General features: G+C 36.6%; 1 protein-coding gene across 2 annotated transcripts; it reads left to right on the top strand.

Annotated features, from left to right (window-relative positions):
* Positions 1–4084: 4084 nt before the first annotated feature.
* On the top strand, positions 4085–25680 carry LOC139121405 (cotranscriptional regulator ARB2A homolog). Of its 2 annotated transcripts, none has more exons than XR_011549269.1 (13): positions 4085–4218; positions 5674–5911; positions 7037–7246; positions 7938–8126; positions 8598–8948; positions 9372–9472; positions 10464–10529; positions 11236–11427; positions 13168–13239; positions 15439–15709; positions 16064–17527; positions 20509–20593; positions 24212–25125. XR_011549269.1 is itself a non-coding variant. In XM_070686242.1 (13 exons), exons 1-13 carry the CDS (start codon positions 4168–4170, stop codon positions 24430–24432), a joined length of 2013 nt encoding a protein of 670 aa, XP_070542343.1. In that variant the 5' UTR covers positions 4085–4167; the 3' UTR covers positions 24433–25680. The 2 variants fall into 2 exon arrangements, 1 of the variants encoding a protein (XP_070542343.1); XM_070686242.1 differs by having other exon boundaries at positions 15439–15558; positions 17411–17527; positions 24212–25680.
* Positions 25681–26772: the final 1092 nt, after the last annotated feature.

Here is a 26772-nt window from a genome sequence, read left to right as displayed (position 1 = left end):
AAATCATGTGATTTTATTCCAGTCAGATGGATAAAACAAGGAACTTCAGGAAAGACGTACTTGACACGTAATTTATGTAGATAAGCTTAGTTTCCGTTCAGTCTTTGTCGTATGACTTCCGTGTCAAGTACGTCTTTCCTGAAGTTCCTTGTTTTTCAAATGGAAAATTATACTTACACGTTAACGTTGCATGTCTTGAAGCTATTTCTTGTCATAATATATGTACCCCTTCCGGAGTCGGTCAAAGCATTTTTGTACCTCCATAGTCATAGGTTGTAGGCCTATATTCATGACCCGACCGCCGTTCGTATACTGTTGATGTTAATACTCGTTTGCGATGATGATTCAAGTTAGCATAGATAATTAACGGAATTCCGAAAAACCTTACCGAATGGCAATAAAAAGGGTTGACGTTTTATGTACCTATTCTTTTTACAAAATATTATTAAACTCTTTGTTGTTACTGCCCGTCGCTGTGAATGTGATGACAAGTCCCACCATGTAATGGCCCGTCGAATTAGAAACACTGCGCAAACTCAAATTCTAACAACAGTCCCTTCGTCACCATCTATAAGAATTAACAGGTAGTTACTACACATCCGAAAGCAACTGACTACACCGTATCGTTGGATGAATATCAAAGGGTCAGTTTATCCGTTATGTATTATTTTCACTGGGCACGGGTAAGTGTCCAGAGTTCATATAAAGCTTAAATTAACTTCGCAGCCATATCTAGAGTGAGCACAAAAATGTTTTTTTTTCCTGCCACTAAAATTTACTCGTACAATTCTTTGTGTAAAAAGAAGCACATACATATCCCTCACAGAATACATACAATGACATAGCTTTAGTTGAAATACCAATAATTATTTGATTGAAAACTGTACTGTTTCACCTTTAAGACACCGCGGTATTATTTTACTGTACCAATATATCTCCCAGAATACAAAAAAGCTTCAGTTTCAAACCAAACTGTAAGAAAATAGTGTGAAAAAATGCAGTAAGATAAACTTTTAGTTTCTAAATAAAACGTTTCTGATCAAAAAGGAATAACATCCTCTAAATCTTGCAAAATACAAACTTGATTTAAGGATTACGTATTTTTAAGATAGGCGATCTGCACTGTCTGTCTATCTATCTATCTATCTATCTATCTATCTATCTATCTATCTATCTATCTATCTATCTATCTATCTATCTATCTATCTATCTATCTATCTATCTATCTATCTATCTATCTATCTATCACCATAAGTTTCTGCCCCCGGACGATTGCCTCAGTTCATAACGTAGTCATTTTATATATATATATATATATATATATATATATATATATATATATATATATATATATATATATATATATATATATGTGTGTGTGTGTGTGTGTGTGTGTGTGTGTGTGTGTGTGTGTGTGTGTGTGTGTGTGTGTGTGTATGTATATTGTCCGTGAATATTTTTCATGCCCACTCCTTTCCATCATTTTTTGTTTGCGTGCCGGTTCTTCGTCTTCGTGCTTGTGTGCTTTGTACTCGGATTCTCCACCACATGTTGTAACTTAGATGGATGGTGGAGGGTTACCCCTCCTTCTGCGTTTTGGATTGCTCTTTTGCCTTGCTCAGAAGAACTGATCTTCATTCATGCATTGCATGCAAAAGACATGTAGAGTTCGTTGCAACTGCATAGTATTTGTTTCTAGGTGGACAAGCCTACACTGTCATAGCCCAAGATAAGCTTCTCCCATATCACATGGTACCTTAATACGAGGGAACAAAGATAGAGAGATAAGAGTGATCTTGTCGAGGCGTGGGCTTTTAGACAATACGTGGCTCCAATAAATACAATAGATGCGAAGTAAAGATAAAAGAGTTCACACAATCATAAAACTAATACTATTCCCATAGTGATCAAAGGGGCTACTTTTTCCACATCACAATTAGCCTGACGGCATTGTCTATTAAGTTATATTTCAAAACATGCTCGTAAAGTACAATAAATAAATGAAGTTACGTACTAAAACGAGCCGTAAAACAAAATTAGTATTATATCTGTGGGTGCCACGGTAATTAGGCGTTTATCGAGTGAAAGTGCGATTACCTTCTTGATTCTGGTGTTGAAATCAGCGATACAGAACTTGATTCTCCAAAGCCCGTGACCGCTATAGGTGTGTGAACTTTTATGTACGTAAGACATTGACAAAAACGTGGAGGAATGAGTTATCTCCATGACAGTGTTGCAAAAGCAGACTTTCAATCAGATGCATGTCTTCCGGCGTATTTGCTGAATAAAATAAAACACGTAAAAATACCTCTCCCCTTCCCTTAAAGACTTTTGTAAGGTTTTTTTTACATTCAAAATGCCGTTCCGTTACGGCGATCATGGTATCACAGGAATTCTATCATTGATATTGACTGTACGTATGACTGAGTTGTTGTTTCAGGTTATAGCTTGAGCGACTTAGACTAAGGTGAACAAGAGAGTGGCTTTGCGATATATGAGCGCGGCCCGTTTACATAGAACAACTCCTGTCTTTTTTCAAAAATTACAGCTGCAGCCCAGGGCGATCGAAACCACGTGTGATCTAGAAAAATAGTCATGAAATTGTTATTTGGCTACATATCAATCGAATGCCACGATCCCAGGGCGTGAATTCCTCTTATCTTTCTGTACTTGCATCATCCATCGATGAGTTTACTGGTCATAACGTTTACCGTACAATCCGTTCAAGTGACTCTACAGGTTTCTGCGCGAGGCGCAATGTCATATATATTTTTCAAGCGGATATAGAAAGAAAGGGACCATGGCGGCTAGTCAAGAGAAAAACAAAAACTGCTCCTTTAACGTGCATGTAATGATTAGGGATCACCTTGCAAGCATTAGAGAAATGAAGTTTAGTCTAAATTAATTTTCTAAAATTTACCAATATTCGAACTTGAAATGGGCGTTCTCGCCATGTTAACGCTTTGAAAAGACTGAATAGGCCCTGTAAAGGCGAAAACTCCATTTAATGGCTTGTTAGGCCTACATCCTTCAAAATGAGTACGCACAAGCAGTTAGATAAGATAATGTTGCATACAGTTTGGCGTTGAAAATATGTCCCAAGGGACCATTCCCTACCATTATTTTCCAGATTTTCTGTACAAAGAGGCTTATGGCGGAGAAATCCCATGGTTTTCTTTCTATAAGCACCACCTAAAATAACATCATAACGGCTACCATGACAACAGTTCCTCATCGCGAGTTCCACCTTTGATATAATTGCAGGCACTCAGATTCCTTCAGTACATCATGTAAAGCTTTCTGACAATTCTCAAAGGAACGGGTTCCGCCCTGGTACTCCTGCTGTTTCCTACGGGAGTGTGTCATTCCAGTTGATAATATGTTCCTATGAATATTCTAACAAGATGGTCCATTTTAGGGATTTTCATTTTTACGGGGGGGGGGGTACCGTTGTTCTCAGTATTCTACTCCTTGTGAAGGTTTTCCTGAAGTATGGAGACATTTCCTTTTGATAGACACATATTTAAGAGTTTTTCACTAAATAGTGACCCATGCGTTGGGTTTTCTTTTTTCGTGAAAACGTTACCCATTCGGGCGGCACACCTGCCATACAGCTGCGGCACCTTACTATGGGAGTAGGCCTAAGCTTACATCTCAGAGGAGGGTCCGCACGTCCGGAGGGAGGGGAAGTCCAGTACTGGCCCATGGACTGGTAGTAATTTTTTCGAAGTTCCTTTTTTCTTTTTGTTCATAGGTCTAGCCTGAGACTCGTGCCCCATTTAATGGTCACCACTTCCAATTGTGAAGTTTCAATTTATCAAAAGAGGCGTCATGATAGAATTTTTTATTTTTTTTTATTTATAGGCCTACTGACTTCCAACGGGCGAAGCTCAATGACCGGCTCCAGTCAATAGGGAATTTGAAATTTGTGATAATTGTACACATGCCGCAATATAAAAATGTCTTCCAATTTTATTAAGGTCACCATGAACTCAACCTGACGTGACCTAGCTTACCACCAACTTTATCGATCATGGTTTCATGGTTGACCTGCCCGTTTCCCATAATGCTTCCATAGAAATTGCAACTGAGCAGGCGCACTTGCCCAAGTAAGGTCAGCAGCTTGCAGGGGAATCCCCATAATTACTTCCGCGTTCGGTCACACATATGTTTAGGACATTTGTAGGGTTCCTGCTCGCTGGCATAGTCATTCACCAGGTGAGTAAGAGACAAGCCGTGAAATATTGGGGTTCATCATTTGTGTAGCTGGAGGGGTTCGATTCTTTGAGAGTTGACGACAAAACTACCATCACAACGCAACGGTACTATAGCGTCGCGTCGTACCGTGTATGTAGGGGCTTGGCACCACTGCGAGCCGTTTGTAACTCACGATGTAAGTGTAAAAGCACTGGTACCTTTTTAATCGCCACTGGGACTAACTGCTACTTTAATCTAATTCTGGCACTTTCGCATAGCCCATAGATTGAGACTGCCTGTTCTGTACGTTCTGTAAGCGCCATTGACCCGGGTTGGACTCGCAACGTGCGTGAAGTTCAAGACGAAGTTGTACACTGTATCGGTAGCCCCAGAGCTCCGCTCACAGGCCCAAGGAATTTTAATATCACGGGACTCGTTGTTTGCTGCGTTTATAAACCCAATTAATATGACCTCTCCCCGATAAAATCGCAGTAACAGGATGATTTATTGGGCTTAGAAAACATACCCAACCACCAGATACTTGCCTGATGCATGTGACGCCCTCGTCATTGGTTAGCAAATTCAATCAAGAATAATGCAATTATAGGCAAAGTTGTTGGCGGCATTATATGGAAATTCGAATACAGGAAAGAATTCAAAAATAACGAAATCATGACGATTTTGGCACAAAATTGTACTCTACATGCCCTAATGCATGAAACAATGCAAATAATAAATTTGTAGCAAGCCGATAAATAAAATATACAAACTTTAAAGGGACAAAGTCGCTCTTTCTTTTGAGTTTTTTTTTCATAAATTTTGTTTGATATAAAAAGAAGTTTGCGACGTCTTAAAATATGCTGAAATACTGGTCATCTGCAATCTGCGCACAAACTAAACTCCGCTTTTAGCCAGACCTGATTGAATATCAATGAAACATTAAGGGTCTCAGCTACCAAAAAATCAAGTTCTCACGGTGCTCAACTGTCACCATGAATGGCTGAACATACACTGTTACCTGCAGTTTGGACCTCACACAATCTTATATAATGAAATGTTAATTGGCAGTGCCTTTCATGTAGGTAAGGCTAGCAGGTTTCAATGTGATGTGGCAATCTTTAGTTGTTATAGGAAAGGAAGTCCAAATAGGGAAAATCCATTTTGTCTTGAGGTCAAAATATAGATAATCTGTTTCGCATTCAGCAAAGGGGTAATGTTTGACCCTTTTTGAGTTTATGTACTATCACAATGTAGAGGGACTTCGGTACCATCATCACTTTGTACTTTGAGTGACGTTGATACACAAAAAGGCAAAAAAAAAGAGTGACTTTGTCCTGTGGATGAAAGGTCATGTTTCTTGTTTTATTGGTGCTATTTTAAGCACTAAATGAAAAGATGAAGAATGAAACAAATATGCTGACTGATCTACTCCATCTGGTAAGAAACATATACTTTTACACATTTTCGCCTCCATAGGTTTCTGTCATACTCAAAAATCATTACACAAACATGGCAGATCAAGAAAGCCCTACAGGGGATGCAGAAACTCAAGCACTTGAAGGAGAGCAGCCCATGTCACCGGAAACACAGCCCATGTCACAAGAAAGTGGGGGAACAGATGATGACCAGGGAGAGGGGAAGCCGGGAGAAGTGACCAAGGATGATGCATTAGAATCCATGGAAGTGGATCTATCAAGCCCGGAAAGCAAAGCAGGTCAGAACTGGGTAGAAATGCATGCATTAGAAGAAAAAAGTACAACATAAAATATGTCCCTGAAATTCAGTATAATTAACCCTTTTACATGTAGTTAAGGCAATCTTTGTCGCCCTTATAGAATATAATGCCAGCAACTTTTCGAAGATCAAGACATTTTTTTTTAGATTTTTCCCAACATTTCCTCAAAAATTGTAACCAATTAAAAGATTTGCCCATTTGATCCAAAATTATCAAAAAAAATGCAGAAAAATACATAAAATTTGGTGAAATGTTTCATAGAAATTAAGGAGGGAAACATTACGGCACTCAAAGGGCTAAATTGAATATCCTACATGTAGCAGACAGACCTGCTCTATACATTTAGCCTGTCAATGGCATGTAATAATGATTATTTTTGTATCCCCTGAGTTCAGTTCCTTTGAAGGCATCTTGGTATTTCCATTGCTGTGAATGTTTGATTAAACATGGTGTTAGAGTGAGCCTAATTTGATGAAATTGACATGTACTGAATTGCCACTTTATGTTGAAGTAAAAGTGATATTCTAGGCAATGCAGCTATGACCTGGCAAATTTTGAATGCTTCCCCAGTTTGTAATGTCATGTAGAGGTCACCAAAATGGCGTATTTGCAATAGGTTTGTGGATGTTTATGTCTTGTACAATATACAGTGTATATCTGTACCAGGAAAATCGTAATTATGAAATCACAGAAGATATCCGATGAGTCTGATTGTCAATTAAGGTTACTGATAATACTATACCCAAAATTGAAAGCTTGTAGGATAGTAGTACAATGCCCCTCAAAACTGAAAGATTCAGACTTTTGCTAAACTTTCCCCAGCGAAACTTTACTTTACTTAAGAATACTGAGAATAGAGAAATAAATTCCCTATGTTACTCTAATGGGGAAAAGTTAAATGTTTTATTTTCATGATAAACAAGACAGTGAAAACTTCATATTTTACATGATCTTCAAAATAAATCCACCAAGCAGCATACTGGCAGAGTATTCTAAAAATTTGACAGTCCAAATATTTACCCCAAGGTAAATTCTACCAAAACGTCATCTTCTGATTTTGTTTTACCTGTAAATATTTCATTTTCGTAAATGCTATTCATGCAGAAGAGGAAACAAAAGGAGATGAACAATCATTGTCCAAAGAAGAGATTCCTACAACCCCTGAAAAAGCCACGGCTGAAGGTAGTAAAGATGAGGAGAAGACAGAAACAATAGCTGGAAATAATGAGGAGATGGCAAAGGGAGACGAAAGAGAATCCATGGAAGTTGTTCCACAGAGTCCAGAGAGCAGAGCTGATGATGAGAAAGAGAAAGGTAAATCTGAAATGCCGATTAAGAAGTGTAAGAATACAAAGTCAAATGAAAATAAGTACAAGTGCTGTGGTTGAGAATATTGGGTGTTGGTTTTGTACTTTGTTTTGCAGTGAAAATTGATCAAGAAGAAATGGTTCAGTCACAGTGGCCATTTTAACAATAAGCAAAGATCAGTGATTTCCAAAAGAATTTTCAAAGGATTATCAAATGCCCAGTCATGAATATTAATAGTCTCAGGTCTTGCATGTTGACAAACAATGTTTATACTGCACAGACACTCAATGAGAAAATATTCAATATTTCAAATGTCAGACAGATGATTGGCTTTTTTCGCTAACAGAAATCAGTTTTACCTTTACACTTACCCACCATGCTATTTTATGAAAACAAACGAGAGCAAATGAAAGTGCATGTATCATAGTGCTTGCCAAACCAAGGTTTCAGGCACATTATTATCATGTCACAGCCCTAGGTCTGCTCCTGAAACTAGTGTGATGTTGTTTCACTGCTTGACACACTTCTGTGTGCACTGTAGTTCACTGATAAAGCGACCTAGTTTCTGAAACCAAGTGTCATGTCAATATATAAGATTTATTATTCATCAGTATTGCTGTTGTAAACTTTTCATTGCGCATGTACATGTAGTTCACACACGGAATCCTCTGAAGCATTCCCTTATTGATTCCCGTAGATGCACATGGAGAAACAGATCCGGAAGAGCAGCCCATGTCACAGGGAAGTGCAATAGTTGGTGGAGCTGAAGAGGAGTCTAGTACATCTCAGAAAGCAGAAGCTGCAGCTGTGGATGAAAAGGAAGTGGTGCAGGAAGATGCAGGAAAATCCATGGATGTGGATGAGTCAAGTCAAGACAGTAGAGAAGGTGAGGAAAGAAAGAGCAGTCAATCAAACAATGTAAAGGTAAAAAAAATCAACTGTGTTGTTTTCTTTGCGACAGAACCCTTCAGATCATCACAGAAGTTTGCAATGCAAATGTATTTGGCAATGCTGAGGTCAGTCCTGCAGTCAAAAGTAAGCAAGTGTGGCTGCGTCTGCATGTTCAGTAGTTTGCCAAAGTTTAGGAACATATGTAAATGAATCGGGAACCTTGATCACATTTCTGTTATCCCCTCACATTAATTTATTGCTATGCTAGAGGAGCCAAGATGAAATGACTTTGGAACAATAGTATAATTTTAGGCATGGTGCTCCTTGGCAAAACACAGGAGTTATAATAACAGACCCAAGAGTAGGAAAAAATATGAGTCACATCACTCCCTTGGCAATTATTCTGTGTGTTTATATTACAAATGATTTAGTCAATGCAGTTCATTGCAGTGTCTTTAACTTTCAGATAAAAGCGCCACAGAAGCCACGGACCAGGAGAGTGAAACAGACCAAAAGGCAGAAAAACCAAGCAATGAAATAAAAGACACAAGTGATGATGGTGATGAAAAGCAAGAAGAAATGAAGAAGGAAGGAGATGATAGTGACAAGAAGCCGGAGAGCAAAGAAAATGCAAAAGAGCTTGAAAAGAATAAAGCAGAAGGCAAAGTGGAGGAGCAACAAGCCAAGAAAGAGGAGGAAAGTCTCGAGGAAAAATACAGAAAGCATTTGGAATATATGGAACAAAGGAGAGATGAGGAAAGGAGCAAGCATACATTTCCTGACACCTTGGAGGAATTCAAATATAAATTTAATGAAGGTCAGTGGATCAGGTCCTAAGAAATTAGGAAGGAAACACCTTCACTTTGGTCCTGTTTGTTCTGGTATAATACATGCATTTCACCTACTGAAATAACTTTTTAGTGCGCCCTCAGTGGCCAAAAGTCAATAATTTTAGATTGTTCTCTCAGTATACCATGACTTACCTTTGCAAATTAGCCAAGCATAGTTAAGTGTAATATGAGAGTCAAATAACAACTTGAATGTAACAGAGACTGAAATTTAGAGTTTATCAGAGTGTCATAGTAGCATTTAGAGTATATTTGTAGTTTACACAAGAAATTACATATACAAGTTAATTTTTTTCTGTGTTGCCTGTAGGCAGAGTTTAAGGTAAATTTTTACACTACAGTCGGAATTGAATCTCCAGTAATTTTTCATGATAATACTTCCTAATCTGCAGATGGTGAACTCCGACACATGGAGACTGACGAAAAGTTTATCTTTCATGTTAAAAAGGATGATCATGTCTACAACCAGAAGAGATATGAGGCTTTAGGAGAGGTGAGATAACATGTTCAGGGGTTAAATACATCTCCTGAGAAGTAGAGCAAGGGAAGGGGTATAATCTCAGTATATCTTCCCATCTCAAAAGCACGAGACCCTGTGAGGCTTGTTTTGACATCCAGGTATTTTAATAAATACTTGTTGAACAAATAACACATTCACACAGTGTTTTAGACTGTAGATTGTTAAAACAACTGCCTGGCAAACAAGACAGTCACATTGAGTTTGACCTTAAAACACCCTTCCTTCCTCAAGATTAATGATTGGAAGTGCAAAAATTCAAAGATGAAATCATGATTTGAATTTTCCTCAACACAATAAATATTGCTGAATTATGGGCTGTTTAACAGCTGATACGTTTTCGAACAGCAAAAAACTTCGACAATGATTGAGTATCATGCATAGAAATGGTTTCCCACGTTGTAAACATGTTGTGAACACTGCATATATTTAGTGCAAATTTGCATACTCCTCTCTCTAAATGCAACACATGTCATGTATCATACATGTGTTTTGACTATCTGTTGTCCCCTAGGCAGTCAGCATATACCGGTAGTTCACCTACATGTATATCCACATTTTTCCCATAAAATTGAAAGTTCTTGGGTTGAAATTCTTTCTCTGCGACAAGAATACAGATTGTTTTCAATTGGGTTCAAACTCACAACATACAGTATCCAGTCGCCTAGGGGAGAGGCAACAGACAGAACCACTCCGCAAAATCCCCACTCTCAAAAAGAGTGCTTCAATAACCGGGCAAAGTTGTTACATTTTTCTGACTGCGACCACTCCACACGTTGTAGAGTTCATGAAGCACTCACACTAGCTATCACACATCACACACAAACTTTATCAAAGCAATGAATACATCACTTTACTCGGCAAATCACAGAATCATAGAGGATGAAACTTGATTTTGCTGAAATAATCTGAAGTGATGTATGCAGTGATCTCTCTTGTCTTTTTTCACTTTTTTTGCTTATTACAGATAATAACAGACTATGTCTACAATCTCCTGGAGAAAGATGAAAAACTACAAAAAGTTTACATTCCTGTAAGTTTTTCTACTTCTTTGATGAAGAAATAGTATTTGTATGAGCTGCTGTTGTGTGCCCATCGTAAAAGTTTTACAGGAAAAGTTTTTTATAGTATTCGGGACTTTTGAAACCCTTGTGTGGTTGGCTATGTGAATGGACTTTTAAACGAACCAATCGCATGGCCTACAAAATAAAATATGACTTGCAACAACGCCTTACATGCACTCACTTTCAGTGTGAAACTTTTTATAGGAAAGAAGAAATATCTATTCTATTAAAAAAATGTACATGTAGTGGCAGTTTGACAATTGAGCTCAATGTAGAAAATCATAATGTGGGTTTTAGATTGACTCCCGAATTGATGGGTGCAGACAACTAGCATCAACTATAATTAACCCTTTGAGTGCTGTAATTTTACCCACCAAAACTTTAGTGCAACATTTTACAAAGTTTTATGAATTTTTCTGTAATTTTTTGATGATTTTGGACCAAATGGGCATCACATTTCATACACTTTAATTTCTTATCAAAATTTGGCAAAAATCTGAAAAAAAATTGTCTAGAGTATATTTTATAAAGTCGGTAAATCTAGACTTTGGTGTTCAAAGAGTTAAATAACCAATTGTCTCATTCACCCACAATTTTGATATCCCCTTCTAGTGAATAGCTCTTGTTTTCAGAAAGTCAGCAAATATTTTTCTTGTGTTTCTCCCTTCTCTACAGGTTGATGCAGCTAAAGATGAACCAAAGAGTTTTATTTTCATGACGGAAGATGCCCTAACAAATCCTGACAAACTAATGTTGTTGATTCATGGCAGTGGTGTGGTCAGGGCGGGACAGTGGGCAAGAAGCTTGATTATCAATATTAATCTTGAAAGTGGAACTCAAATCCCATATATTCGAAGGGCAAAAGAGGTTGGGACTATTTTAATAAAATCATTTTTGTTGTACCACGGTTACTGTAGAGTGACTGTGGTTGTACTGAAGATTTTTTATTGCTGTCAAAAAATAATTAATCCATTATTACATATGTACCACAGTTAACTTGCACTTGAGTGTGTAACTGGTATTTGCACTGCATTGCAAACACTGACAATATTATGCCATAACCTTATGTTAATGAACACAGGTAACCAGGCCTATTTTTGTTTGTGAGCAAATTTATTTGTAACAAAGCCCAAAAATGGTTTTTGTGAGGTTTAACTTTTCGGCACTGAAGATTACACAGATGATAGCTATGATAAAGTTTACCATCTGATTAGACTTTAATGATTCATAGGTTGTTTTGTGTTGCTATGTCCCACGCCATGATTGCAGTGGAAGATTTGTGTGAGAACTACTCCACATGTACTCTAACCTTTGACCCATAATCAAGTAAACAACACACTACCCAATCAGAACTGGGGATGTGGCACAATTAACCAATGAGAATTAAATGACATTTTGCATCAAAGCTTGGGAACTTGATATATATCATTTTGCCAAACTTCAGACGTAATGGAGCATTCCAGCATGGTCCCGACAGAGGGATCATGGTTCCAGGCATCATTTTTTGTTACAATTGCAACATATATAATCATAAGAGAACCCCATGGGGAAACTGCAAGCTGACCATACTGGGGGTATTTGCATTTGGGCTTATAGTGTACCTTGCTGTCCCTACCGGTACCAGAGAGCGTCTAGTGAATGCAGGGATGACTGCAGAATACACTGCAAGTTCTCATGCAAATACTGCAAGTACAGCTTGCTTGCACTGTCTGGCCATGGGGTTCTGTAATAGTATACTAGTATGCTGCTGAGAAAAAATGAGGAACTGATCTGGTGACTCTTTCATCATTTTCATCAATCATTCGAAATCTGAATGATAGATTTGCAAAAATGTATTTTCCCCCATATGGAATGAGTATGTTGTAATCCAGATTCCCATTGATGAACAAAGAGGGCGCTCTTTATGATCAAATACCAGACATTCCTGGTACTGCAATCTAGCTCTTCAGCCCGTGACTATTTTCAATGCGAGAAATTTCCTGCATTCTTGTGAACTGTTACATACGATGAGCGCTTGAAAGTTTCTGCTAGATTTTATATGTTCTCAGTTTCTGTTGTACTGTAAATTTTCACTACTGCAGTTCGTTCTACAGTTGCATGTAGGTTCTCCAAGAGATTTTGAAGTACTTGAACCACTGATGACCAAAGTACAGCCAAAGTGTCAGTTGTATTGCATAGTGTGCTACAAAAGTAGAAAACCTCATCACAATCACTGATTTGAAAAAGTCACCAAAAACTTAAAATATCATTAATATGATTTTATTGAGTAATTTATCACATACATGTGTATTGTCTTGAAATATTATCATCAGGGGCTGTAGTAAATATAGTAAATACATCGATAAATAAATACATCGATAATGATAGTCAAGGGGTACTCTTCCGCGTAAAATGATAAGGTAACAAGTGAGGAATCGGATTTAAAGGTTTGTAAGCCATCTCCTTATAAAAGTAACTGCATGGCGCCCTCTTGTGATTGAAATTTGAGATTAATTTCAGCATAGGCATTAACTGTAATTGTCAGAATTATGGGTTTCTGTGTACCACTATCTATTGACACAGGAATACTTCAAAGTGCATCAAACTGTATATACATGTCTATTGCAGAATGGGTACGGTGTAATAGTGTTCAACACCAATGAAAACTATGAAGACAGACAGAAGAAAATTCCGATCAGAGTAAGTATGATATCTCATGTTTTTATATAACCTAAAGAAAAAACGTTGTTGGATTGAGTTCAATAATTAGTGCTTATATTTTTATCATACCAGTGTCAGTAATGTTGCAAATATACTTTGAATTATTCCAGTTTTTAGCTTCCGTATGCCATATATATATATATTATATATATTGTTGTATAGGAGGTATTCGTATTGGCTAGACAAAAATCTGTCATCTGTATCTATGTCCGACCATATCAAAAGTTTGAAAACCACAGCTCCTACCATATCAGTATTTGGTGTTCAGTTGCACTTGAGGGTTTATATGTAACTTTAATTTGTTCAAGTAAGTATGTTTGTGTCAAAAATATGAAAATGAGCTGAAAAAAGGCAAAATGCTGAAACTCTGGAACCATCAGCCAGATTTCGGTTATAGTTTGTTCATGGGTACCTTACACAAGCCCTATGCAAATATAATTATTTTATGGGGATTCGTACCATTTTCTGTTTTTCAGAATACACTTTTGATTTTAAATAAACAAATCCTCCTCTTAAGAATTGCTTTTCCAAGAGCCATGAAATTTGGTGCACGGGTTACTTAGGATGACCTGGTGTCAACTTGTTCAAATTATAATGAAGTCTATGATGTAGCATTTTTAGGCTATTTTTGTGGTTTTTTTTCAAAAACGCATATTTTTTAAAACTTCTTGTTCATCAGCTCTGAAATTTGGCCTATCAGTTTTCCTGAGAATGACCTAGATGAGAGGTGTGCATATTGTGGTTACTAGTGAAACCTGCAGTGTTGTATTTTTAAGGCTGTTATTGTGATTTTTGGTAAAAAAAATCATGAACTTCTAAAGCACTTATGAGACAACTTTTAGGGATGACCTAGTTGATATGTGAGCAAATTGTGGTGAACTCTGCACTGTAGTATTTTTTAAAGGCTATTTTTGTGATTTTTGGGTCAGAAAGCCTTATTCTTCAAACTACTCATCCTACAGCTTTAAATCCTGGTGTACATGTACTTGTTTCCAGGAATGACCTACTTGAGATATGCACAAATTGTTGTGAAATCTGCTGGGTAATATTTTTAGGATTATTTGGTGATTTTTCTGTCAAAATGTTACATTTGTCAAACTACTCATCTGACAGCTTTGCAATTTGGCAACCAAATCTCTTGGGATAACCAATTTGAGATGTCTTCAAATTGAGATTAATTAAAGAAGTTTTCAATTTTAAAAATATTTCTGTTAAATTTGGTTAAAAAATCTTATTATTCAAAAGAACTTATCAGACGTTTGTAAAAATTTTAGTGCAAGTTCCAAGTGATGACATAGTTTAGATATGTGCAAATTGTGATGAAATCTACAAGGTACAGGACCATCAAATTTTGGATTTTAGAATTTTAACAATTTACTTCCATTTTTAAGCTTGTCTTAAACTATCTGGGAGCAAAAGTGTCATTGACATTTTTTTATTGGTGTACAAACATCCATTAGGGGTGAAGGATAGATTGTCCGCCTGCATAGTTGATAATTTGTCTATGCTGTATTTGAATGTACTGCTGTATCAACATTGTGGTGAAAATTGTGATGGCATCTGTGATGACACTGATGACCCAGCTGTTGACGCAACCATTATGGCACTCAACAAATAAAGTAAAATAAACAACATCGGATGGAATTCCATCTGCCATCAAATAATTGCCAAGTAATTAGCCAAGGCAGTATCTGGGGTGCTGGAGAACCCCAAGGCCAATGTTTTAACAACGGTGGCTTTATCTGTTTTGACATGAACAATATTTATTTTTTTCACTTATTTACTTTATCTTCAAATTAAACAGACTGTTTCTATCTGGACCATAAATCTGCTGACATGAATCCTGTCTCTGGATTATTCAATTGGCTTTCTTTGCCAAAATAGCATAGTCTTTTCATGACAAATTTTTCTTAGCGTCCCAAACAATTTTCACTCATGGGGAAGAGTGCACCAGGTATTGCATAATCTATCACAATGGAGCACATATTGCAGGGCATTATAATCAGATCTGATGAAAGAGGTTTACTGGCATTCAATATGGCCCTAATACATTTTATTTGAATCGTTCCCTTTGTTGCTGTCTACATGTAGATTTATTTCAGGGGGAAAAAAGCATTATCCTAACATGAAAAATAATTGAAAAGTGACGGCATACATTTGTACATTCTGTCTTGACAGGAAAACAGCACTCCAGAAGACCACACGCAGTATGTGTGGGACAACTTTGTGATGAAGAGTAAAGCTAAACATGTCGTCATGGTAGCACATAGTTACGGAGGACTGTGTGTAACCAGCTTGGTAAGAACATCCAAATTTTGAAGGAAAAAGTATTACATTAAAGAATTTTAAAAACAAAATCAGAGAGAGCACTCCCGAGTAGTCAGTTGTGGTTACAATACTCCATTCTCTATGAGGATATTGTTGATACATTATAACCTGTGTTCCCGTTGTATCAGTGTTGAATCTTGGATTGTAGAACCAGGGGATATTTTGACCCCTTCATCAAAATTATGGGGCCTTGACAGTTTTTTTTGGTCACTATGAAAGGCACCAGGAAAAAATACAGAGTTTCACAGTCTACACTTGCTTAACCCTCCACATTTGTATATATACAGTGCTTTTCCCATCTTATATACATGTAAGATACTTTTGCTGCCATATTGTGAACACACAGTGTACCATAGCAGCCTGTTTTCTCAAAGTGCTCATAGAAAGTGGTAAGTTGTGTTTATTCCACCAAAACAGGGTAATCTGAAATTTGTAGGAGTGGCAAATAAAAGCTTTATTTTCCTGGCAGTGAAAGCTATTTTCGTAGCAATATAATGATTGAAATAATTTTGAAAATGCCTTTATCGATGATGGTTATGTAATGTAGCATAAACAATATCTAGGCCAAAGGGTACTTTTACCTCTGAGCATTGAAAATCTGCGAGTGAATAGCAAATGGAAGATGCAAGTATGTACCTTTAAACTATTGAATATTTATAGTTATGCTAATGCCATTCCTAGGTCCTTTCATGTGAAACGGTTTTTGTTATTTAACATGATGGCTTTGCAATCCTTTCCAGAGGGAGGGTACACATTACTTGGAATTGCAGATTGTGAAATATCATAGTAGACCCATTATATCCAGGGTGAATAACATAATTGGCATTAAGTATCCAAATCTGGTGAACACAACTTCAGCCCATAATGCTGCTCATTAACCTGTCAATCACTTAAAAATTAGAAACGAGATCATACCATTGATGGACTTGAGTGTTGATATCAAATTGTTTCAACTGTGTTTCCTGTGTGGCTTAAAAACAATCTATAAAAAGATATTTGTGCATGAAGTGACATCAGCAAAACTTTTATACCTTCATTCCTTTTAAGGGCACCATTCAAACCCCCTCAACATTTTTTTTATGTCCTTTAAATACACTGCGCATCAACAATATGAGGCCACATGCAACACTGCTGCATTCATACTGGCTTTATGTTGTATGTTATGGTGTGTATATACATATTTGTTTTCAAACTCAAGATTCCGGTAGTTAAAAAATACCCCAGTAGTGCCAAAAATAAAGTTTCCTAATTCATACTGTTGATGTGTATGAAGAGGCAGATTATCAATCACTTGGATATTGTTGACAACATTTTAACGTGCAAAATTCATCATGCATTGAGAATACTTTCAACTAAATTCAATGTGATAACTGTGGAATGGTACAGTAACCTCTTAGAAGCTAAAGGAATAATATTTGTCTTAAATAAATACTTTTACATTTCATACTCAAAGGAAAACGTAGATCAAATTTATTTCAGTGTAATTTTCATTTTCTCATGTAGTTATTATATTGATCTTATTGATTGAAGAGGAAGCCATCATTCTTAATTAACAACTGATGATGTAAACATATGATTTTGATGGATGAAATGTGTGTTTTACCTGATCCATATTGTCAAGTGAATGACCAATATATTGTTGCACGGTATGTGCATTGCATATTTGAATGCAGAATTCTGTACATACATGTACTTTACTCTACATGGAAAATCTGCTTCCATAGTACAGGACACTCCTGGGTTTCTTTTCCATCCCAGATGATTCAATTTTGCCTTGCAGCTTTTACTAACTTTTTGTTTGTGCTGTTTTTTCATCAAACAGTGTGCATCAAGAGAGAAGGAGTTCTACAGGAAAGTAACGGTGGTAGCCATGACAGAGTCAATTCACAGCTTACATTTACAAGAGGCTCCACATCCGATGATACGATGGTTTTCAAAGGTAAAAAAAATAATTTCATTCAGAGAGTGAACATTGAATGCCATGACGATAGCTAATGAAAGCTCACATGTGTTTTTGTGCCAGATTTGACGCAATGAAAGGAAACAATGTGGCAGGATCAATAACAATAAGTACAAATGATGTCAAGAATTCTCAAAAATGTATTTCAAAATATGAAATTAAACTATCTTGTACAAAATTATTAAGAGATTATCAAGATAATCTGAAGTATATGTGCAATGTTATGATGTCAAGAGTAAAAGTTTGTTATAAAAAGTGAGTTGAAATGATCTTGTAAAATTTTTTGAATATATTATCAAGACAGTCTGATGCTTAAAGGTGATAGTGCATTTAATACCAGTAGCATTGTGTAATTTTTGAACAACAATGGTGTATAATGGCAATTTGTAATTTCATCTGGAATTTACACAAAATTTAAATAATATTGTAAAAATTCTATTTTGTAAAATTGGCCCAGGGTAGTTTCCCTCAACTATCTTCAGTGAATCCAAATTTTTGAATGTTTATAAGTTCATTGGAAAATGTAACAATCAAGGTTGGTTCCCAGCTTTTCCATTTTAGTCATACATAACTGTAGAGGGGTATGGTTCACATGTAACGAAAGACTGTCTGTTAAGGTACTGTGCGCTTCGAAAGTGAAAATTTAAACTTTTGCTCAAACTTTCCACAATGAAACTTTCAACCATCCTCTTATCAAATCAAGGATAAAAAACAGGGGTCACCGTGCAAAGTTTGGTACTAGAGAAACAAAACACCTAAAATTTTCCAGTATTTGAAATTCAAAATGGCTGCCATCCTTATGCTAACTCTGTGGAGAAAAATAAAATTTTTAATATTCGAAAATCTGAGACAGTTTAAATTTTTCTCACTTTGAGAGCTTCGAAATGAGCTCTCACGAGTGGTAGACCTGAAGGGAGTTGTGAAAGTTTGAGAATCTGTATATCTGTCCTCGATTTGCATTCTACTGTAAATTATGTGATATTCTCATCACATTTATCATGGCAATTACACATCGTAATTCGAAAAACAAATAGAATTTTATCCAGCTAGTCATGTTATTAGTTGAAAAATGTTTTATTGTGTAATTCAAGTGACCGTATACTTTAAAGGGTCAGTATTTTTATTGAAAACTTTTAGGTAAAAAGTCATCTTATTCAGAACTGATTACCAAAATCAATCACAGGGCAAATACAATTATATATCATGAGGCATTGAAATCAGTCTGACTCAAAAAAGCCCAACTGTAAATCGGTCAGTTACTTTGTCAGTGGCAAACAGCTTTACTTTCACCAATAAATCATTTTAAATGAGTCGGTTAAAGTGTTGCCAACTCGACGAAAAAGCCGACATTGATGTACATATTTTACGTTCTAATAAAGTTAACGACCACTCTACTGCTTATCACCTGGGAATATTGTCACTGTGTGATGCATGCTGATTGATACGATAATAGTTTCAGATCATAAAAGGTTCTCTTCTAGTGAGAACTGCTATGTATATATTCACAGTGTCAAGATGGATGATCTATCATATTAATATCAGCTTTTCAGTCATTGTCAATACAGTACTGTATGTCAATTTTATTGTTAAAAAAATCAAATCGTTAAATGAACAATTGTGGGAAGGAATAGCTATTTAAGCTGAGATTTGAATATATGTTGGGACTTGGTAACTACTTTCCCTTTATTTTATGAAGTGTGTCTTTGTGTCAAGGCATTTCTTTAAAGGACTTGATTTTTAGAATCTTTACTGTAGCAAACTGTATGCCATTTAACCCTTGCACCACTGTGGTTTGGCCTGAAACCCATTGTTGTCGATGGTGGTTTTGGTTCTGTACACTGGAAATAGGGGTGAACAGCAGGTTAACCCATTGACCACCAGACTTTCTACACTTCCATTGTTTTCGAATAAGCTTGGTCCACTAATTTTAGGGATGAACAAATGTGATTATGTTCAGTGATCCTGTACACTAATAAGTTGACAATAGCAAAGCCCAACTGTCAATTACCTACCCATAACGGTGACATACATGTATGTGTACAGTTCTGAATGGAATATTAGTGTCAGTTACTTTGTTTACAGTTCTGTTTTATACAGCACTGTGTTATGCACCATTGTCGTGCGTTTTTGCATTTTTTTTTTTCATTTTATTTCCTCATGAGCAGAAAAAAAGGTTGACGCAGCATGCCTGAATTGACACGCTCGAGGATGAGAAACAAACTTTTTATTTTTCTTGGCCTTATTGCAAAATTTTTTCCCCCTTCCTATCGATCATATTTGTGCAAACCAAAAGTTCACCATTTTCCATTTTATATATTTTTTATCCTATTGAATTCCATGTCTTTCTTCACCTTCACACATATCAAAGGCTGCTGATACTTAGATTCCACACTGGAATTTACATATTCCAACTCTTAGCAATCACATTCAATATTTGCTGCGCTGGTATATACCAACCAGTTCGAATAACTTTCATGTTTGTCAGCTAAATTCATTTCTGTCCAAACAATTTGACTTTTTGATAGTACTTCACATTGATGTCAAATAAAGAACGCTGAGGAACACAGGACGTTGGCCCCATGTTTATACCCCAAAAAGTGAATGCATAGTGCGTTGATTACAATATGCAGTTTTATTCATGTTGTTGACTGATGAATTTGACTTAAGACTAAAGTTCAAATGTCGATAGTGACATTGGGCATATTACACAAACACAACCTGAGTTGATGAGATGGACAAGAGGGATTTAGACATGAAGTCGGGAGTTAGAACAAGAATCTTTCTTTTTGCAAGTAGTGAAAATCACGTAAGTCACTGGTAGCAGATTTTATAAGAAAATCTCAGTATTGTGACTGGGAAACGCCATTTACATCAACCAGTTTAGTCATCAATAACAGAAATCCTAGTGTTCTTCAAAAAGTGTTGTCTTGTTTCTGTGAAATTGTCTCTCTTCTGCTCAGTTTGCAGTGAATTGGGTGACTTCCGAGGAACCGTGCGACACTCCCATCCCAATGGACTTACTTGAAGTGCCGAAACGGTCTGCAGGTATGTCAAATGCAGTCAGTTCAAAGGTCTAGTACTGAGCATGAGCAAAGACACAATGAGTAACCTTTGTGTATTCACAAAATGAATTAAGTTTCTTGTCATAGAAGAAAGGATAGGGAAAAACCGAATTTAAATACAGCTCATGACCAGTTTTCATTTCCCGGAAGACAAACTTGAGTATCCTGACACTTTTTCCAATATCAGGGCAACAAACGTTTCTTATCAGCACAAACATCAGGCAAATTTTGAAAGAAGCTTAATATATAGATGTTTTCTGCCATCAAAGAAAATCCTCAAGGTCAGGACACGTGATTTATACTATAAAGCAAACTGTGTCATGTCCGGCCATTTACGATTACAGTGTTTTCCGCTGTAAATCCCAATGTCAACGTTATGACCATCAATCTCAATCCTGTTGATTGAGCAGACCTTGTACAATCATACTGCTGCGGAAAGACTTGAAAAAACACCTCTTTGTGTGTCAATTTGCTCAACGGGACAATTGCAATTTACTGAATTTAATTTACTGAACTCAACATGTAGATGGTCATCACTATCTACATTGTACATCTTGAGTTTAGTAAATTAGTATTTCCATGGCATAATGGTGTCGTTTAAACAGGAAAAACGTAAGAAACAGGCATGGAGTTTCATTTTCTGCAGAGCAAGGCCATAGAACTACATTTACAAGGTACCGGTATTAATCGAAATAAATGCCTTGCCATTCCTATGGATATTGCTCGTTTAATTTCCTGAACAACCGCATTTCATTGAAGCAGGCTTTCTCAAAGTGATCCTATCCTGAACACAAATCAGGGAATAAGTCTGCATTTCCAACCTCCTTAATACCCTAATAAATCAAATCTCCAGTCCTGTTAGAGTTGATGATATGGCCATACCTTGCTCATGAAATTTGGCAGCAAAACTTGTCATCTTAAAGGCTGCTGCATTCAAATTGATCACAAGACTGGCAAAGAGCGAAAAGGATAGCAATTTGCTCACACAGGCCCTCGTCATCAGCAAGCTCTGACCTCTGTCACTGTGGAAAAATTGCTTTTTCAGACTTTTGACTTGGGTGCATTGAAACTATGAAATGAGACATGAGAAAAATTGAAATTTGTAATTCGCTTTCATTTTATGCCTCAGTAAAATCTCCCAATCTTTTATAAATCAATCTGTTAGGATATGCATGGTTTTTCTTTTTTGAAGAGAGAAGGATTCATAGCCTGTAATTTGGCCTATGTGTCATGACGCGAGATTTAAGCTGACCTTTAATCACGACTGAATCAAATTAATCATTTGTTCATTTCTTCCCTGTCGTGCAGTTTTGTTAAAGTAGTGCTCTTTGTCCTATTCAAGGTGATTAAATACTTGAAAGAGTTGCAATATTCCTGGATATCAGAAATTAATGTGACACGAAATGGGAACAGCAAAGTCATATCTTCTCATTCATGATGATGTATACATTGTGTCTGACCCCTAGGCAACTCGTCATGTCTGGGTTGAAATTAGAAAGGCAGCTTCTGTAAGATTTAGTTCAAATGGACCAGTAAATTGCAAGGTGTAAAACTTGAATATCAAACCTGCAGGCATTTATCACACCGACAGCTTCACTTCAGCAATGTGTGTGTCAATTTATGTTTCTCAGGCCACCTTCAGAGGGCTGACATCGTTGTATTCATTGTAGTTTATGGCCTCCAGTTTCTTTTGAAGCTGATCCTGTGATAAATAAATATGCTGGTGAAAGTGCTGAATTTGTTGAAAGAAAATAGTATATCAAGCTTCATTAGGATGTAGGTGTAAAATTGTGCTTGACCTTTTGTCATCCAATGACCTTTACAAGAGATAGTTAGAGTACATTGTAACACATACAACTGTACCTCTCTATCATTTTAATATGTGTGCATGGAAACACTATACTGAAAGTAGGAGTTTGTCTTTCCATTACTGTCAGTTTACTTTTAATTAGTTATTTGTGTTCCAAACATCACAACCCTGCAGACCTGTTGTATATCATGCTGTATGTGGTTTCGTTCTAGGGCTTTACTCAAACTGATATCTTAGGATTTTCATACTGTTCTGTGTCAATGGTGTAGCTTCAGGTCAAGTTTTTCAGTAACTGTTCAACTTTTGCCACTGTGTCACTGATGTCCAGGTTCAATCTTATCCGCTTCTTCTATAATTTTGTTGGCACAAGTTTTACCTACTTTTGTGTTTTTGTGGGCATATACCCAGCTCATTGTCAAGGCAGCTCATTGTCAACTGACTGGCTGTACAGAAATAAAGACACGTCTGTTCAACCTTTACTTTTCGCCCGCTTCAAGTCTGCAGCATACATTGTATCAAAATCTCATACACCAAAAGATTTGCATAATGTTTATTACCAAGGTACAGATATTGCATGCGTGCTGATATACGTCCATCCATACTTCCCTGGAAAGTTCAGAGAATCCTCCTTCGTCATGTGCATGCTCCCCAGTATCAAGGCAAAGATTTCATGCATATTTATTCGTATGAAATAAATTGTTGTATCAGAGCAGTTGTCTCTAGAGATCATTGATCCCTTTGAGACTCTTTTCTCAGTCCCTGGTTACAGAATGAATGGCTGGACACGTTGCTAATGGACAAAAAGTTATTGCTTTTTGTGTTTCGTTTTTCAGATGAACTTAATATGGGTTATTAATCTTCAATTTCCTGATCTGCTGTCAAGATCAATGCGATATCAATGGAATGTTGTTGTAGGGAGACTATGATTGAAATCAAAGTCCCTTAAACAGGAACTTCCCTTATAAAAGCCGGATTATCGTAAATCCATGCAATGTAAAAAAGTAACGCTAGTGATCGGACGTGCCGTCTTTGGTCCCAGAATCCCATAATTTTGCCGTTTTTTAGGCGTTCATTGTCATTGAATTTTGCATATGATGTCTGTGAATACATAGTGACTACACTTGAGTAAAAAATAAACCGAAAAAATGTTCTTTTTTTTGTTGGAGAACGCATATGTTTCAAATGTGTTCCCTGTATGACCATTTGACCCCTTTTTTGCATATGTTACGAAAGTGCCCATCATGATTATTCAAATTTATCATAAGGTCAAAGCGATGCTATGAGAATTCAAAAACTCCCGCCCAGTGTATGCAAATTGCTGCGTCATCAGTAATCTCCCTATTGTGCGCTCACGGTCTTGTAATTTCCCGTTTAAGCAATGAATCAAATAGCAGATATGGGAACCATTCACATGCAGGCATACTATATAAACAATAATCACAGACACTCCTTCATAAACACATTTTTGTGAGTTTCATGGTATTGGTCTGACTGTGGCAACTGAGTTCGGGGCTTATTCCTATATGTGGCCACTAACACTTTAATCACTTGACTGAAGTTTTTGGAGGTGCCAACTGCTCAATTGCCACATACATGTACATGTAGCTGACAAATACTTGCCAGGTCTTGCTTGACAAAAGCTGATCATATTGTTCACCTTGAGTCTTCCTGGAATAAACTGCTGTCCTTCCAGACTTTGATTAGACCTAATATATGTGCTGAAAATGTCCTTGTATTTTGTAGAGATGAGACAACTTTGATTACAGTGGGGCGAATTTTGTAACTTTTCAGGTACTAAGAAACACGAAGAGACATCATGGAAGAGCATAGATGCAGTTTTTAAATACTTTGCTGAGGCAGTATCCAAGGCAACACCAAGTGGCACAGAACGCCCGCATGAGAATGCAGAGAATGAGGGAGCAGCTGACCCAAATGGAAAGGAGAAAAAAGATTCAAAAGCAGGACCTACAGAGAAGAAACCTGAAGGCAAAGTACAGCAGCAAAGTGATTAAATTCAAAGCAAATTTATGTATCTTATTGCAAAGACAAAAAGTCGGATGGCTAATGTTTACATGTTATTCTTTCTGCCATCAGTTGTCTTACGCGTAAACAAGGATTGACAAGTATCAAAAAATAAATATAAAGATTTTGCTTCTTCTTTCAAAGTCTGATTTACAGATTGTAAGTTCTAGTACTGGAATAATGTCTTTCATTTTCCATTGTCAATTTGCTCAGTGTAAAAATTAATATTTTTGAATCAAATCATGTTGAAGCACAATGCATGCGGTGTGGCAGCACCAAGTGCAGCATGGATAATTCTCACCAAGCTAGAGAGTCTCTGAATCTCTTAAGAACACAAAAGTAATTGAGCCACTATGTTACACCTTAAGAGTACTAGGCCGGAGCTTCATCAACAAAACAATTATGTTGACTTTGGGGGTACTCTGTAGCTTTTATTAAACAACCAGAGCCCCTAAGGTTGTTGCTTTGCAAAACTGTTCACTTTTAGCCAAGCATTTTTTCTGTCATGCCCCCATTATATAAACATAAAAAATTACATTATGTTATTCTTTTCTTGAAAGTTACTTGCCAAGAGGAGGTCATAAATATTTCACATAGTGTAACGTAAATATTCTTTGTAAAGTAGTTATCCAAAATATATGACATACTCCAAGCAGTAAATAAATAAAGTGTATCTTAATTTCACAAGTAGAGTGGCGCTGCAGAATAGGAAGTGAAACCTACCACATCATGCACAATTGTTGTGTTGTATATCTTATGTCCAGTGTTGTATGTGATTTCAAAGGGATTCAAAATCCATGCATCTCATATGAAGATACTTAATTTGTTTAAGCAATAATTTACTCCCTCCTGGCCAATAATGGATGAAAGCAAACTTTGCACAACATAATGTACGATGCTGAGCGAAGTACAATTGGAGTGCAAGTTTGCTTGAGTTCCATTTAGGCTGGGAGGGGTACATTATTGCTGTTATTTTACTGTTTTCTCAATAGCATTGAATTTGTAGATGTAGAAAACATCTTGGGCCACAATACTTATTACTCGGATACATTATCAGTAGTAATGTGTGGGTACGACATTACAAAATTCACTGGTATTGACAAAGCTATAATATAATTGTCAATAATTTTCTTATAACCTGTGGAAGACACAGTTATGTAGCCTTTTTTGCAGGCATTTCTTGAGAACTAATTGCCAAGAGCCGAGTAAAATGTTTCACATTGTTAACTGTAAGAGAACGAGCGCTCCGTTCTTGTGCTGAAAGTAGTTCCCATCAGCTTTATTCCTGAGATCTATGGCATGCTATGCATGCTCCACTGGGGATATTTTTTCTAGAACAGAACAAACTACTAATGTCAATATACATTTGTGATCAAGAAACTAAACTCTAATTGTATTTCCTGTGGTGCTGCTTGTATACAAGAGAAGTTTTAAGAAACTCTGAGTTATTCATTCCTCGTGATTGAAGAATTCAACTGAAATTTATATGTTCTTTGACACTGCTCATATGCAGGGGATATTTGAAGAGGAAGGAAAAATGGATTTATGAAAATTCCCAAATTCCAAAAACTTTATGAACAGAGATTTACATCTTGTGAATTTTATGAATTTATGAATAATATGAATAACAACTCTCTTGTCCATCTGCCAGTCTTGCCCAGCATCTGTTGGTCTCTGCCTGTATCTCAGTTGGTCAGCTCTCTCTCTCTCTCTCTCTCTCTCTCTCTCTCTCTCTCTCTCTCTCACACACATACACACATACACACACACACACACACACACACACAAACATATTCATGTATGTTTATATACATGTATATATATATACTATTTACATGGTGAACACAGCATCTATACCTGTAAAATGCACTGCTATTGATTACAATTGGGTTTTTGCTAAGTTGCCGACAATAACACTTATTATACTTGTACAGGCCACAGACAACCTTGTCAATGTACAGACTGAGTTGACAAGCTCAACACTGCAGTAGAACAAGAAGTGTATATATATATATATATATATATATATATATATATATATATATATATATATATATATATATATATATATATATATATATATATATATATATATATATATATGACTGAGGTCGTCCAAGATTCAACACAGATATCACCTGTTAGTGAAGTTTTCTATGGCGCTAAATTAAACCTCAACAATCCCAAGGTAATGATGTGTAATAAACATTACCTCAAACTGGAAAAGGTGGTCTTAAAAAGGGAATGATGTAATTATCCACGTGGCTATTCCTCTCAATAACGCGAGCGTAAACATTGCTGCTGGAAATCATTTTCCATTCTATATCACA

This window comes from Ptychodera flava, chromosome 21 (genome assembly GCF_041260155.1).
Source record: "Ptychodera flava strain L36383 chromosome 21, AS_Pfla_20210202, whole genome shotgun sequence".
Lineage (NCBI taxonomy): Eukaryota > Metazoa > Hemichordata > Enteropneusta > Ptychoderidae > Ptychodera > Ptychodera flava.
The sequence above is the reverse complement of the archived record's forward strand: the minus strand, read 5'-3'. Positions and strand labels throughout refer to the sequence as shown.